This window comes from Pleuronectes platessa, chromosome 1 (assembly GCF_947347685.1).
Source record: "Pleuronectes platessa chromosome 1, fPlePla1.1, whole genome shotgun sequence".
NCBI classification, from domain to species: Eukaryota; Metazoa; Chordata; class Actinopteri; order Pleuronectiformes; family Pleuronectidae; genus Pleuronectes; species Pleuronectes platessa.
Window position 1 is genome coordinate 15,095,814 of NC_070626.1, and position 14,440 is coordinate 15,110,253.

The window sequence follows — 14,440 nt, forward strand, 5'->3', positions numbered from 1 at the left end:
TCTAGAGTTAACACAGTGGCGCTCTTATAACTACCTATAAGTTGCATTATGACAGAGACATTCACCGTCAGCCAACAGTCGTTCAGTCAAACCAGATTCCTGATCGTTCTCGTTTCCGACGGACAATGGCAGCGACATCGTGTTTGAGCGTGGACACACTTTGTTCCAGCTGCTCTGAGAAGTCTCTCATCAGACGACCCTGCTCGTCTATAAACAGTCTGAGCCCCAGCAGGTCAGACTCCTCCTGGAAAACACACAGAGCAGACACACAACTAACAGTTCATCAACAGTGTAGAACAAGTGTTTAAATGAACGCACATTTAGGAGGTGACACAATTAACTAACCTAAAATATACAGCGTTCTTCAAACCGGTGAAAATACGAGCTATACTTGTTGGAGCTAATTATGCTGAACCAATCCAGTCGGTTTACTGACAGATGGCTGAACATATATATTCAATAACACAATTGTATCAAACAGCTAATAAAATAACATCTAGTAAAAAAAAAATCCCTGAAATACTCCCAACTGTGCAGTAAAAAAAAAATGAAATCCTCACTGTGGTCACTCCACCTTCTCACTGAGACCTTACTTGAATGTCAGTTTTGTATTAACAAGGTCTGACTAGTAAACGCTCAGTAAGGCTGCAGACAGGCACAGATACATACACTGGGCCTGTGTCTGCGCAGGCGCTGCAGCTGACCCCTGACTGAGGTCATGCTGTGGTAGAAAACCTTGAGAGCGCGGGCAAATTCTGCATCGCAGCTGGGACGCAGCGGCCGGCCACGCCCACCATCCCCACCTGAAATCAACAAGAGAGAAAGTGTGTGAGCAAGAGGAGGTGAATCAGAGTTCCTCTCTTTATGACTTAAAGAATGGGGAAATTCTGCCGTGTAACATTTTTTGTTTTATAGTCTCAACTATACTTTAGTATAAAAAGATACAGCATAAATTCAATGTGAACTCTATTTTGAATGTCTGTTATAAGTTCACTGGAATGAGAACACATTGAGCACAGCCTGTGGTGTGTGTGTTAGTCACCGTTCTTGGTCGTGTTGAGTTGTTCTCTCAGACACTGATTTTCTTTTTTCAGCAAAGCATTATCACTCTTTAGTTCTTCCACATCCTGTAGCAGAGCTCTCACTGAACAGCTGAGCTCTGCAGAGTTTACAGGCTAAAACACACACACAATCACACATGTGTTTATAAACACCATGATGACATTTTTGAGTAATTCTTGTAAAAAAATTGTTCTTTTGAAAAAACATAGAAGGAATTCAGACTTAACATTAAACTCACCACAGCGTTTGTTGGGCCTTCCTCATCGATGATGAACACACCGTCTGTAGTCATCCTCACTCCCTCCAGAGACGACACCAAATCGGTGCAACCCTCTGAGACAAAGCGACAGCCATCAGCTGCTTAGATTCTGACTGCATCGATATGCAGTGCTCTACATAAATATTCACATATAACATGAATAAACCAACAAGACCCACATACCCAATAAAGTTAAGTTGAGGGTGAAAAAAAGTTATCGTTATTCCGAGACCTGCCCGATCACTCATGCATCTCTCTCCATTCTCACCTTGAAGGCCCCACAGCTCCAGCACGACAGCGCTGCTCTGCAGGTAGTCCAGCAGACGCTGGGAGGTGTGGACGGAGGCAAAGTGGACTCTGTGGTCCAGCAGAGGGTTGAGGTTGTGCCACACAGCTGGAGTGTAGAGAGGCTGACTGCAGTCAAACATCCTAAAACTAAGAGAGCGTGAGGAAATCAACAGTGGAAGAGAAGGATCTCAGCTGTGGCCACATGAATCCAGAGGAAACTAATATTCAATAAACACCAATATATTATCACAGTCCTCTGCACTGACTGTGCCACATAACAACATTCAAATTCCAATTATGTATCTGTAGTTCCCCCCCTATGCGCCTCACCCAAACTGAACCCCTCTATTGCGGGCCTCTCTGATCCAGCGCAGACCACAACACTGTTCCAGGACCAGTTGGAAGTCCAGTCGTCGTCCCAGTAACTCAGACGGATCGATCAGGATGTCGTCTTCACCGAGTGGGCTGGAACATGAGAAGGTTATTTAATAATAACGACAACTAACTGTGTGTTTGTTTGTGCGGTCAAAATATTACAAATGTTGCGGGGACCTTAAATTGTTCACACAGTTACATTATGGGGACATGTCTGCCTTATTGGAACAAAATGCCCCAAAACGTAAATGTTAAGGGGAAGAAATGTTTAAAGGTTAGGTTAAGATTAGGTTATAGTTAAGGTCAATGTTAAAGTTAAAGTTAGGTTAAGATTAGGTTAAGGTTTAGGTAAGGATTAGGCTTCAGCAATAGTAAGTTTGAATGAAGCTACATTAAGTCTCCAGGAAATCATGATTAGTAAATGTAATGTAATTTCTTGTCGTGTGTGTGTGTGTGTGTGTGTGTGTGTGTGTGTGTGTGTGTGTGTGTGTGTGTGTGTGTGTGTGTGTGTGTGTGTGCGCCTCATACAGTCCAGTGGAGTTGCAGGGAACCAGCTGAGCTTGTAGAATGGCCTCCTCTGTGCCCTCTGACCCCAGCACCTGCAGACAGACATGATCATCCTATCATCACTAACAGCTTATCCACCATTTACTGGATGTGTGCTGTGTGTTCTGTGGTTCCACCTCCAGCTGCTCCTCCAGGGGGATGCGGAAGGCCAGAGACTGAAGCCAGAGGTGAGCGGTGCCCAGGAGCAGAGGCTCCACTGGATCCCAGAAGGGATCCTTATCTCTGGGTAACGCAGCGGCAGACAGCCCTTCTACTCTCTGACAGCACCAGCACAAGACGAATCAAGGTAAATGTAAACCAGTAGGCAAATGTAAACTATGATGTTGATGTTGTGCTACTTTACTGAATAATTTTTTTACTGCGAAAAATCATGATTTCTAAATAGTAAACACTGTGAGATAAAATATTTGACTGAATATCAAGCGATACAAAGTAAATACAAAGCAGGTTTAGTCATTTTCTCAGATGTCTGTTGATTCCTTATGTGTCCAGTCGCCATTCTTTAGTCACAGTTTCTGGTCACTAAGTTTTACTTTTTTTATTTTAGTTCATACTGAATTTTTTAAGGGGCAGGTAAACCACTTTAGACTTAAAACATTTATTTCAGTTACGTACATTGATTTCACTCTGCTCAGCCTGATGCTGCTGATAAACCTCTTCCATCAGGAATTTCCGGTTCACAAACTTGGTCTTGGACCATATCCATACCTGGGGAGGGAGTAGTTCAGATTAGGTCATAGAAAGAAACCAAAATTCTAATTGAGATGGATTTGTAAAAGAAGAGTGTGTAAACGAGAGACAGACAGAAAGACAGAGGACCGACCTGTTTTCTTCCCGTCGAGGTGACTCTGCAAACAATCTCTTTCTCCAGATCGTGGCCTTTTGGATCAGACAGCGCCAAATTCTTGATTTCCAACTTAAACTCCACCTCCTACAAATATGGCAGAGCAGGAGTTCATTCCTTTTTAATCAATAATGATGAGACAAAAAACTAAAAAAACAATACAAACTTTAATTTTGATTTATTTTTATTTATTTGTCTATTTATTTATTTTGTATTACTAAATGCAAAATGGGGGGCTTTCTGTTGCGTTTTCCATAATGCCCCTTGCGACTTTTTTGTATGTCTGGTCATGATACACCTGGGCTATGATTTTTGTGAAGATCGGTCAAAGGTAAACCTAGGGGGCTACGTTCCAGGGGGCGCAGTTGAGCCATTATACCACGCCCACTTCAAATTACTCTAGAATACAAAAATATCCGTAGGCCTTGCATTTTTTTTGCATGTCTAGGCCCTGAAAAATCCCCCCAAAAGGAAATGATAATAATAGTAAAAGTCAATTTCAATAGGGCCTCCCACCGTTCGGTGCTCGGGCCCTGATTATTCCATGTACATAATGTCTATTGATAATAAATACCAAAGAGAAGTGTGAACCTTGACATGTGTTGGAATGATGTTGTCTAAAAAGGTTCACACAGATTTATACTTGATGCAAACCAGACAAGAGATCAAAAAGAACACGATCAACTGGAAGAAAATATGATGGTTAAGTTAATCTGATGATGTCACCTTGCTCAGCTCCTGGCTCATCTGATTGGCCTCGGCCACCATAGGCATCAGTTTGATGTAGTCGTAGAACACGGCCAGCAGACTGGGGTCCGTGTGAGTGCTCTCAGCGCTGGACTCACCTGAACACAGACATGATTAAATATGAACTTCCTTAACTTGTAGCTCTTTATCCCCTCACTCACCCAGGTGGACGCCCTCAGCAGCTGCCAGCTCAGACTGGAAGTAGTCGTAGTCGTAGCGGCTCCAGTCGTCCCCTCCCCTCTCTGATGGATAACCAATGAACAGGTAGGTGCAGTTGGAGCCTAGAACCAGGCGGTCCTGGAGGGAGAGGTAAACGCTCCATGTGAGATTTAACTACAAGTCCTAAAGTGTGTGGGTGTGTTGAGACTCACCAGGTGCTGCAGCTCAGCTGTCTGGGAAACAGCGTGTCCATTGACAATGACCTTTGACCCTGGCTGAGGGGTCAGTGTCACGCGGCGCTGTTCATTCCTGAAGACGGCATGTCGCTCCTGGATCCTGACACACACAAACGCACACACACTGATGAGTGTGTGTTAGGTCCAAGGTACAGAAGGTGACAGACAGATACTTTCAGCAATCTGAAGCTCCCGGACACTGTCCATCAATGACATGGTTATCATCTACCTCTGGACGATTAGTGTCTCTGATGTCACTCAGTGATCTGATGTGGTGGAAACTCACCCAAGGCCCTTGATAGAGATGGAGCTCAGAGAAGAGTCACACAGGCCGATGTCCCATTCACCTGGAACACAGAACAGCGATAATGAGGTTTAAACTAAAACTAAATCAACACATTTAAAACTGGGAGGATCAGCTCTCTGAAAGGTAAAATGGAGGAGGGGGGGGGAGATTATCATCACAGACTCCACTCACCCTCCTGGATGAAGAGCTTGACCACTCCAGACAGCTGAGCGTCCTCGTTGATGTTCAGGATGTAGGGATGCATCTGCATCATCCTCCTCTCCTGACAGTGACCGGGACACGTTGTGAACATCAGTGGTGGACAAGAAAAGAAAATATCCACTTCGTCCATTTGCAAAGATGAAGTTTATTTGTATGTTTTCCTTATTGTGCATTTGTATGTGTATGTGTGTACCTGCGTGATGTTAGCATACTGTTGCTCCCAGTCCTTCAGCGCCTCCTGCAGGTGTTGTTCCCACAGAGTCTGAATGGCTCTGATCTGGAGTTCGTTATGAGTTAGCAGCTGACGGAGCTCTTCTACACCCACACACACACAGACATACATGTTGAGCTCTCCACAACCTTCACCTTTGCAGTTCCACTCGTTTCTGTCGCAGCAGTGACTCTTACTGGTCTCATCATGGGCTCTGCGTCCCTCCTGGCCCAGCCGGCTCAGTCGCTGCAGGAGTCTGGCGTTCTCTGCCTTCAGCTCTTTGACCAGTCGCTCGGTGGGGCTCTCGTTCACCACTGCCTTGTTCTGGATACGCTTTGCCCTGAGATAATGGGGGAGGTAGAAGGGTGACAAGGGTTGAGGTCCGTTAGTAGGGTAAAGCTGAAATGAAGGGAACTGAGGGAGCCATGATACTTCACAGTACCTCTCCGCATAGCGCAGTGTTGAGAGAGACTCCTCAAAGCAGATGTCAGCAGGGCTCAGTGTGGCAATCTAGGAATTGTGTTTCATTTGCAAACTTAAAGCCAAGATGACCCAGCAAAGCTTTTGATAAAACGTATTGGACAGTGCAATGGAATGTCTGTTACCATTACAGTGCGACTGTTGCCTCCCAGTGCAGACTGCAGCAACTTGGTGAGAACTGAGTCTCTGTAAGGAATGTGGACGACCTTCTTCCCCACTGCCACATCTGCAAGAGCACTGGAGGAGGCGAGAGGAGAGGAGAGGTGCTGAGAGGAGGTGCAAACTACAGGTAAACCAAACGCAACCAAAAAGTCAATGAAACAGTCAAACTACCTGATGACGTTGCCCAGGGTGGTGAGGCTCAGGTTGATGGCTGTGCCCTCTTTGAGTCTGTCGGCCTCTGACCCCGACGACCTCTGACGCTCACTGCCGGCCAGGTCCACCAGGTTGATGTTGGACTGCTTCGTGATGCTCTCTTTGGAAAAAATCTGACAGGGTGATGACAACTACAGCTGTTGGAGGAAGCCTGGAGATAACATGCGGCAATAAAATGACAGAGATGATACTGGAGTAAACGTAAATGGATGCAAATCTGGGAGTTGAGTGAATGGGAAAAAACTAAATGCATCAATTATTGACCTGAAATTTGAAGTGTAATGTGTAATGTGTATAAGAATTTGTTCTTATTTATTTTAGCGATTGAGGAACTTGCTTTAGTGTCTGAATGATGGAGGTATTCACCTGTTTGAGCTGGAGGACGATCAGCATGTGTGAGCGACTGCTGTTGGCGTTCATGTGAGTGGCAGCTGTGGTTCGAGTCCTGGTGCCCTGTTCCATCAGCTGCTCCACCTGCAAAAAACATTTACAGGTTCAAGTTTTTCATATGTTTCCAAATGCAACTCTCTCTACAGCCCCATCCCCCCTCACCTGGTGTGCACTGTCACAGGGGACAGTACGGAGACCCTCCACATAGAAACCTCTATGCTGCTCCTCTCGAACTCTGAGGGCCCCAGACGTGCGAGACCCCCGAGACAGCAGGTCAATTACCTGGATGATGAGGAAAGAGACATGGAAATCAAAGAGGGTGAGAGGGAGGAGGTCTGGGTATTAATGAATGACCCCTGAAGTGTTTTAATATTCAGAGAAAGAGACGACAAACAGAAAAGTTGCTGAGCAGGAGCTGAACTTAAAGCAACACTGTGCAACTTTCACTGAACAACAGCGCCCTCTGCAGTCACATGTGCAGTACCGCTCACTGAACAGAAGCACAACTGAACTGGATATTACCCATCAGCCCCAGCTTCATGAAATAGACTGCAGCTGTAACAAATGCAATGAGCTTTGTTTAGAATTCTTGATATTTCAAACATTTCCTCATTCAATAATTGAGATATACTGTTTTTTAAGGATCCACTCCGGAGTCGCATTTCCGGTTTCATGCCCCATAATACCGGCAGAAACCACGGAAGATTTAGAAGAACGAATATGGATCAAATAGAAGAGCGTTTGGCAGAACAGATCGGAAAGTTTGACCACTTGTATAACCCATCACTGACTGGCGGATTTGTACAGTACAGTACTTTGAAGTATCCTGAAATGTTCTATGTTCTATGTTCTATTCCACAGTGAAAATGTTGGACTTTACTTTGAAAAATCGCCAAATCTATACAGTAAATATGTTTAATATTCAGTATGTAGGTAGTCAGAGAGGTCCTGAACAGAGGTATAACAGTTTCTCTCTGAACTTATTGAGCAAAGTGTTTTTACAGTACTTTGAAGTATCCTGAAATGATCACTTCCACAGTGAAAATGTTGGACTTTACTTTGAAAAATCTCTTAAGCTATAGAGTAAAAATGTTTAATATTCAGTATGTAGGTAGTTACAGAGGTCCTGAACACAGGTATATCAGTCTTTCTCTGAACTTATGAGCAAAGTGCTTTTATAGTACTTTGAAATATCCAGAAATTAACTAATTTGATTGTAGACATGTTGGACTTTACTTTGGAAAATCTCCAAATCTATACAGTAAATATGTTTAATATTCAGTATGTAGGTAGTCAGAGAGGTCCTATAACAGTCTCTCTCTGAACTTATTGAGCAAAGTGTTTTTACAGTACTTTGAAGTATCCTGAAATGAAATGATCACTTCCACAGTGAAAATGTTGGACCTTACTTTGAAAAATCTCTCAGGTTTGAAGTGTCACAGGTGGTTAGTTTATTAATCCCTCCCCCTTTTCTTTGGTTCTCGTCGCCGTGGTAAGTCCTAACCCTGTGTGATCTTGTCAGAAGTGTTTTCCATGTGTTAAATGGTGTTCTGTCTGTGTCATTGTGCGTTTGTTTACAAGTTATTTTGTACTAGTTGAACACGTCTCTTGCCCCGTATTTCAAACGAACCTGTGCTTTTTCACTTACAATATTTAAGTATTTCCTGGAGGTGAAACTCCCCAGGTGGCGTTGTGGCAACTTCTCACTATCCCCGCTTTCCCTCACGCTACACAAGTGAGGAGTGGGAATGAAAGTGGCACCATTCTCAGTGAACAATCAAACTGATTTTGAAGCAGTTATTTCAAGGTAAACACTTTGTATTGTGTTTGCTTCCAGGACAAAAAAAAAACAAAACAATAAGAAAGAGACAAAAGGAAGAATGAAAACATAAAAGTAGCTGCTTTACCTGCTCATTATAGATTTCCATCATACTGAAAAAGACCTGTGTGGAAATCATGAACAAAAACCTTTAAGACATTTCTCAATAATCACAACACACAATAACATGAAGCCCACACATGAACACACTCTCTACCTGACACTGTCTGGTATCCTGGTTTTCTCTGATCGCCTCAAACAGTCGATCACAGAGTTTAGGAACCAGACCTTTGTTGGGCCCGTAGCCCACCATGGAGTAACTCTTCCCCGAGCCGGTCTGCCCGTAGGCCAACAGCGTGGCATTGTAGCCCTGCACCAATGAGTCAGGACGTTTACTGCTAACAATGATTGTGCACCCTCAGAAGAGTTCATGTCGGCCAAGGAGCACAGAACAAAAACACCTCACGATCAATGGCAACAAAGACTGCTGTGATAAATAATGTAATTTACCTGCAGGGCATTGTCCAGTATTCCTTCTCCCAGGTCCTGGAACACACTGTCCTGGGGACAGAAAACATTACATATACATACACAATACATATGTATGCATTGACTGTACAGATCCCTTCCCTGGAGCTGACCTGGTCAGCGTATCGCCCCCCCTCCTCCTCAGGCACGTACAGGCCCCTGCGGTCTCGAGAGAAGCCGCTGTGGGACCAGTAGGCGTAGTCGAAGCAGAACGAGCGCCGGGTCTGAGAGTCACGTGGGTCCTGGATGGTGATGGAGCTTGACACCATGGAGACGACACAGTGGCTGCCTGCATCCCTCTCTCTCTACGCGAGGTGGAGGAAAGTTACAGGAGGACTGAGGCTCTCGATTACATTTAATAATTTAATAAGCATGGGAGGAAGAATGAGTTGTAGTACTTTCTTTAAGAGTTCAGTGAGATCGTTTCGTTAACACCACTTATTTTTTCTACTACTGTATTATCCCACCTATCCCACCTATAGTGTATTCATATTGATAAATTTATCTTGCTCATAGTGTATTCATCATTCTTATATCATACCTTACCTCTTAATACTGTTCATATTCCATTTATATTTCTAACCTATTTATTTACATATTCCACTATGCACAATACTCTGCACTTTTACTGCCTCTTGCACTTCTGGTTAGATGCTAAACTGCATTTCGTTGTATATGTACTTGTACTGTGCAATGACAATAAAGTTGAATCCAATCTAGTCTAATCTAATAATATTACTACAGAGGTGGTTAAAAAAAAGTGTCACACCTCATTGAAACAATGCTCTGCTCCTCCTGAAAAGTGTTAACAAATCCAAAGCTCATTTATCATGAAACCACTGTGGCCCTGGTTTGCTACAGAATAAATGAAACACAAAGAAACAATGACAGGGGCTGGATTATACACAGATCCTTTAAAATGACCCCAGCTAAATTATTGGTGCTTTCAAATTGTGATATTTCAAGACAAATTGTCATTTAGTTTGACAGGAAAAAACTGGATAGTAATAATTGCCTAGAAAGAGTGCGAATAAGAATATGATTAAGGGGGCTAATATATGTCTTAACAACATTTGATTGCTATTATCTATTATTTAAAATGTGTTAAATCAAAAATGTATTCTTTAAACGTCTGTTTTGTTAGATATTGAGAATTACGGACGTAAATAAATTTTCTCAATTCAAATTAATCTCAGAGAAAATTGTGTTCCAGTAAATTTTTGTCACGTTCTTACATTAGAATGTGATCATTTATTTAACAAGTATCTCCTGAAGGCAACACAACATCCAAGGAATCTACATGAGGAAACACAACAGGCACATACATGCTAATATTAAATCCTTCTAAGTTGTCAGTGTGATCAGATACATTATAATGTATATTAAGAATCGGCCAGCACCAGGAACATATTAGGAACATTAGAGCTGAACTGAATTATTGATCAGACTCGTTCACTCAGTGCTTAAAGTGTGTATGTGGCCTCAGTTGCCATCTTACTCATTACATTTGTTGTAATTTTAAGTAAAATATCGTATTTAGTTTAATAAGATGAAAATTGATAAATGTTCATGAGGTCAAATCCTCCTGAGTTGGTCAACACATTTGAGACTAAACTGGTAAAGAGCCATGTTGGCCAGGTAAAACTAGCAATAATATTCCTTCTAGTATATTTAGTATTAATACAAATACTATACAGCTGTATATAGTAACATGTATATGTCACACACTGATAAAACACATACATTAGGAAAACAGAAGGCAAATAAAATAATATAAATTGCATGAAACAACAAATGAATGATTCATTTCTAATGTGAAATTGTTCATTTCCTTCCACAAACCCACTGAGCACTGACCTTGTTGAAGGGACGGACTCGGACGGCCACTTTGACACAGTCCTTGCCGTGCATGTCTGAGGCTTTAGCTCTCATCGTCAGCAGGCAGCTTTCAGCACAGGGGACTGACTGACACACCGAGGGATCCACTCACTCAGAGCACAGGAGAGCAAACTGTGTCGAGTAACATGCGGACAGGGACACATTCAGGGCAGCGGGAGACACACAGGTGAAGACCTGGCAATGGAGGTTACTGCCTTGTGTGGCTTCACTGGAAACACGATGGGAAACATTTAGTTTGAATGCTTTAATGTGAATGTGACTTAAAGAGACAATGGGAAGAAGAAACTGTTCCAGGGTCAAATGAAAAAGTGATTTTTATTTAATAAACTTTATCGAAGTTAGAATTTTATAACTTATTCTATTCCCTTGGTGATTGGTTAATATATTGAAGCAGTGGGGAATAGATTTCACTTTCCCCTCGTCCAACACTGAATTATTGAGTAGAGAAACTGGGAAACAGGAGTCAAATTCACATGATGGTTACACACGTTTGTTCCTTTTCAAACTGGAAGCTGGTGGAGGATGTTGGATCTTAGACAACATCAGGGAAACGTCTTAACTCTGCTCACGTCAGACACACAGAGAGAAAAATACTTTGACACAATCGCTCCATCTGCACAAAAAACTGAGATTCAGACCACAGTGAAATAAGTTTTCAAGCATTGCCATATTTATCAAAGAGAGGTCATCAAAAATAAGACATTCTACGTACATTCATCAGAAAATAGCCTGTGTGACAGATGGTGTAAATCTAATCAAACAAGCCTATTAACAAATCCCAAAACAAGTTGAGCAACTCCAAATGCTGTGCAAGTCCCCCCCCCCCCCTCTTCCACAATATACAACATCCCCATAACGTACAAAACAGTCCACTTCTGTTGGGAATAGTGTACAAGTCTTTGCTTGGTTCACAGAAAACCTCCCAAATCAACTGTACTTTAAGACTGTGGCATAGGCAGCCTGCTTAAATGATCGAATGCAAAATGAAAATAATTCTTTGAATTTATTTAATATCTTTATTTGGAACATAGCAAAAAAACTATATACAATAGCAGTAGAAATGTTTCATCTCCACTGGGTTGGTTGCTTTTCTTCTTAAATAGAAAAAACAGCAGGCATCAAAGTCTTAAAAGTAAACAGAGAAAAAAAAACCTTAAAATTTAAGAGAATGTAAATAAAACCTTCATCAGAGGAAGGTTCTCTTCAGTCTCTGGGTTTTATGAGCCGTCGCTGCTAAAAACCTTCAGTGATTACGTTCCCTCGTTCGTTCTGTGCTCAGACAATTAAGCCGATTACAAAGATCAAAATGGCCACAGACACAATATCAAGTGAAATCAAGTTAGTACGAGCGGGACAAGTAAACTCCAAAAATAAATCCTCTCGTTGCTTTTATTTTATTGTCCTACACGGAAACGTCCACATACAAAGACGACTGCAGCTTTGAAGCATTCGAGGACATAGTTCGTTTTGTTTTTTACACCGACTTGGTTTAAATCTTGAGGCGGCTGTCTGAGGTTCACTGGTTAAAAGACACCGCCGACCCCCTACAGCTTCTTCCTGCGGGTGACGGGTTTTGTGAAAACGGTCTCCATTATGCGTTTGCGTCGCAGGTTCATGCCCGAGGTCGCGACCTCTCCTCCTTTTACCCTCTTCTGCGTTCGTGGGAGTGGATCGGCCGGGCTGGGCAGAGGCGAGATCAGGTCCACCTCGGCTGTGGGGGGTGGCTCTGAAACGCCTTTGGACCTGAAGATAGGGAGAGTATCAGAAAAATAAATGATGGGAAAAAAAAGAAAACAGCGTGTGAAAGTATTCGCTGTGACAAAGACAAATCTAGATGAAGTAAATACTGTAATGCGAAATTTATGTATTTATGTACAAATGTATTCCTAAAACTCAGTGAGTAGAAATAAAGCAGTCCTTCTTGACGTTAATTTGGAGGATTTATCTTTTGGAGTAAATAAAAGAAAACAGTCTTACTTGGCTGTTTGTTTGCCCGTCTTTCTGGTTTTAGGAACACCCGCTGCTTTCTCCACTTCCACGTTATCTTCTTCTGAGGCAGCTGCATCCTGAGGATAAAGGAGACGGCAAAACATTTTAATGCTTCAAGAGAACTCACATTTATTATTTCTCCCTAAAAATGAATGTGATAATTATTGATTCAAGAAATGATGATTTAATCCTGGAGATGTAAGTATAAACTTAATTTCAAACATTAACACAAACACTGCAGCAGGAGATTCTCTGCTCTGACGGGTTCACATCAACACAGAAACCTGTTGTGTAATCACGCGATTTTGTTTACAGCTTTGGATACGGCTTTGGCTCTTATCACCAAGACCTCTCCAGTCACTCTGAGATTTGTTTTCTTTTGTTTTTATCCATTTATGTGTCTGTCGCATGGCAGCTCCTTTAGACATTCTGCAGAGTTCTTACCAGCCGGAGAAAGTAAACAGAACGTCTGGAGGCTCTCACTCGGACATTCGTGTTAACGTGTACAGCCCCTCCAGAGAAAGTCCGGAGATTATACTGAGTTGAGTGCATGTTTGGAGCTAATGTCTAGTCTCTGAACTATACCTGTTTCAGCCAATCCTGCGTTCTGATTGGCAGTGATCTCCGACTCTCAATATATCTAACTGTATTTAGGCTCTTGGATCAGAACTTTGAAGAGTTCACACATAGCGATTGCCACCTGCAGATCAAATGCCGACTTGGCTCTGATCTGGAGCTTTTGTGTGAATCTTCCAAAATGTATTGTTTAGTAGAAAGTCGGTTCAAATATCATGTAGTGTGAACTAGGAATAGAAGTGTGAACCTCACAAGTACAAGCTCTCACCTGAGGATCAACACTTTGGACTCGTCGCCTGCTGCGAGTGACAGGAGCTGGAGTCTCTTCACTTGGGCCAGAATACTCTTCTCTATAGGCTGAGGCAGATAAAAAAAAAAATTTAAATCACTGGACAGATGGATTATTTGTCTATACGACTATGTGAATAAAAGTGGGCTAACCTCTTGTTCTCCTTCGTGAGGGGGAGTAGATGATTGAGTGCTCGCCTGGACTGGATTCGTCCTCAGCGGGTTCAGGAACCAGGATGTCAACCTGCTCCGTCGACGACTTCATACTCCTCTTGCGGTTTCTCACCATCTTTGAGACAACTCCTCCTCCTGTCATTTAACACACAGATTTGACTCAATCACGTTTGCAAAACATGTCGATGCCTTTTCTCTTATTTTCATTAACCACAGTTCTAGCTTCAGTCCGAAGGCAGAGGCTCTGTATTTACCTTCCTGCTTCTCCTCATCCTGCAGTCTCTTGATGAGGGCATCTGCCACAGGGATTTCAGAATCCACCTCTAATGGAGAGTCCAACAAGGGGAGATCTTCCTCAGGGTTGTCCCACAGTTTGCTCCTGGTTGGTCGACGGGAGTTGGTGCGACTGGCGTTGCCGTTATGCTCGGACTCGGGTAGGTCTTGGCTTTCTCTTATGTTTTCAGTTTTAATTGTCCCTTGGCTTGCATTTCCTGCACTCTGAGGAAGTGATATAGGAACCAGTTTCACCTGGGGGTGTCATCAATGATCATCAATGAATGGATGGATCGGGTTTAATGACATGCATGATAACCATTGGTTAAAAAAATGATTTTATGTGACAAGAACTAAAAGAACAAACAAAAATGGCTTAATATGAACAGATGC

The 14,440-nt window shown here is 42.6% G+C and overlaps 2 protein-coding genes across 4 annotated transcripts in view; both read right to left on the minus strand.

Annotated features, from left to right (window-relative positions):
- Positions 1-82: 82 nt before the first annotated feature.
- kif28 (kinesin family member 28) lies at positions 83-12,206 on the minus strand. The gene is made up of 29 exons (XM_053422416.1): positions 12,172-12,206; positions 10,839-10,955; positions 10,706-10,793; positions 8,962-9,153; positions 8,831-8,881; positions 8,538-8,690; positions 8,409-8,444; positions 6,664-6,783; positions 6,478-6,585; positions 6,070-6,224; positions 5,862-5,973; positions 5,699-5,766; positions 5,454-5,596; positions 5,239-5,360; positions 5,016-5,106; positions 4,824-4,884; positions 4,514-4,637; positions 4,304-4,439; positions 4,122-4,240; positions 3,375-3,482; positions 3,167-3,259; positions 2,668-2,808; positions 2,513-2,583; positions 1,940-2,074; positions 1,590-1,756; positions 1,301-1,395; positions 1,043-1,175; positions 670-803; positions 83-244 (listed from the first exon to the last, which is right to left on the minus strand). The coding sequence occupies exons 1-29, from the start codon at positions 12,204-12,206 to the stop codon at positions 83-85; spliced, it is 3,270 nt and encodes a 1,089-aa protein (XP_053278391.1).
- Positions 11,396-14,440, minus strand: part of ahctf1 (AT hook containing transcription factor 1) — a 20,890-nt gene continuing 17,845 nt past the window's right edge. For 2 of the 3 annotated variants that reach the window (XM_053428688.1, XM_053428696.1), the window contains exons 36-40: positions 14,029-14,302; positions 13,754-13,909; positions 13,581-13,669; positions 12,725-12,813; positions 11,396-12,490 (exon numbers count right to left, since the gene is read on the minus strand). In XM_053428688.1, coding sequence (XP_053284663.1) covers positions 12,292-12,490; positions 12,725-12,813; positions 13,581-13,669; positions 13,754-13,909; positions 14,029-14,302 — 807 coding nt within the window. In that variant the 3' untranslated portion in view covers positions 11,396-12,291. The remainder of the gene's footprint in view (positions 12,491-12,724; positions 12,814-13,580; positions 13,670-13,753; positions 13,910-14,028; positions 14,303-14,440) is intronic. The other variant, XM_053428703.1, reaches the window with a different exon arrangement.

What these genes read in the sequence shown, in the direction of transcription:
- kif28 (XM_053422416.1), bottom strand. Translation starts at nt 12,206, where the DNA reads ATGTCCTCGAATGCTTCAAAGCTGCAGTCGTCTTT. An exon ending in TCAAAGCTGCAGTCGTCTTT is followed by an intron (nt 10,956 to 12,171) that starts GTATGTGGACGT and finishes TCGTGTTTCCAG; the next exon opens with TGAAGCCACACAAGGCAGTA. An exon ending in ACCCTGGGCAACGTCATCAG is followed by an intron (nt 5,974 to 6,069) that starts GTAGTTTGACTG and finishes CGCCTCCTCCAG; the next exon opens with TGCTCTTGCAGATGTGGCAG.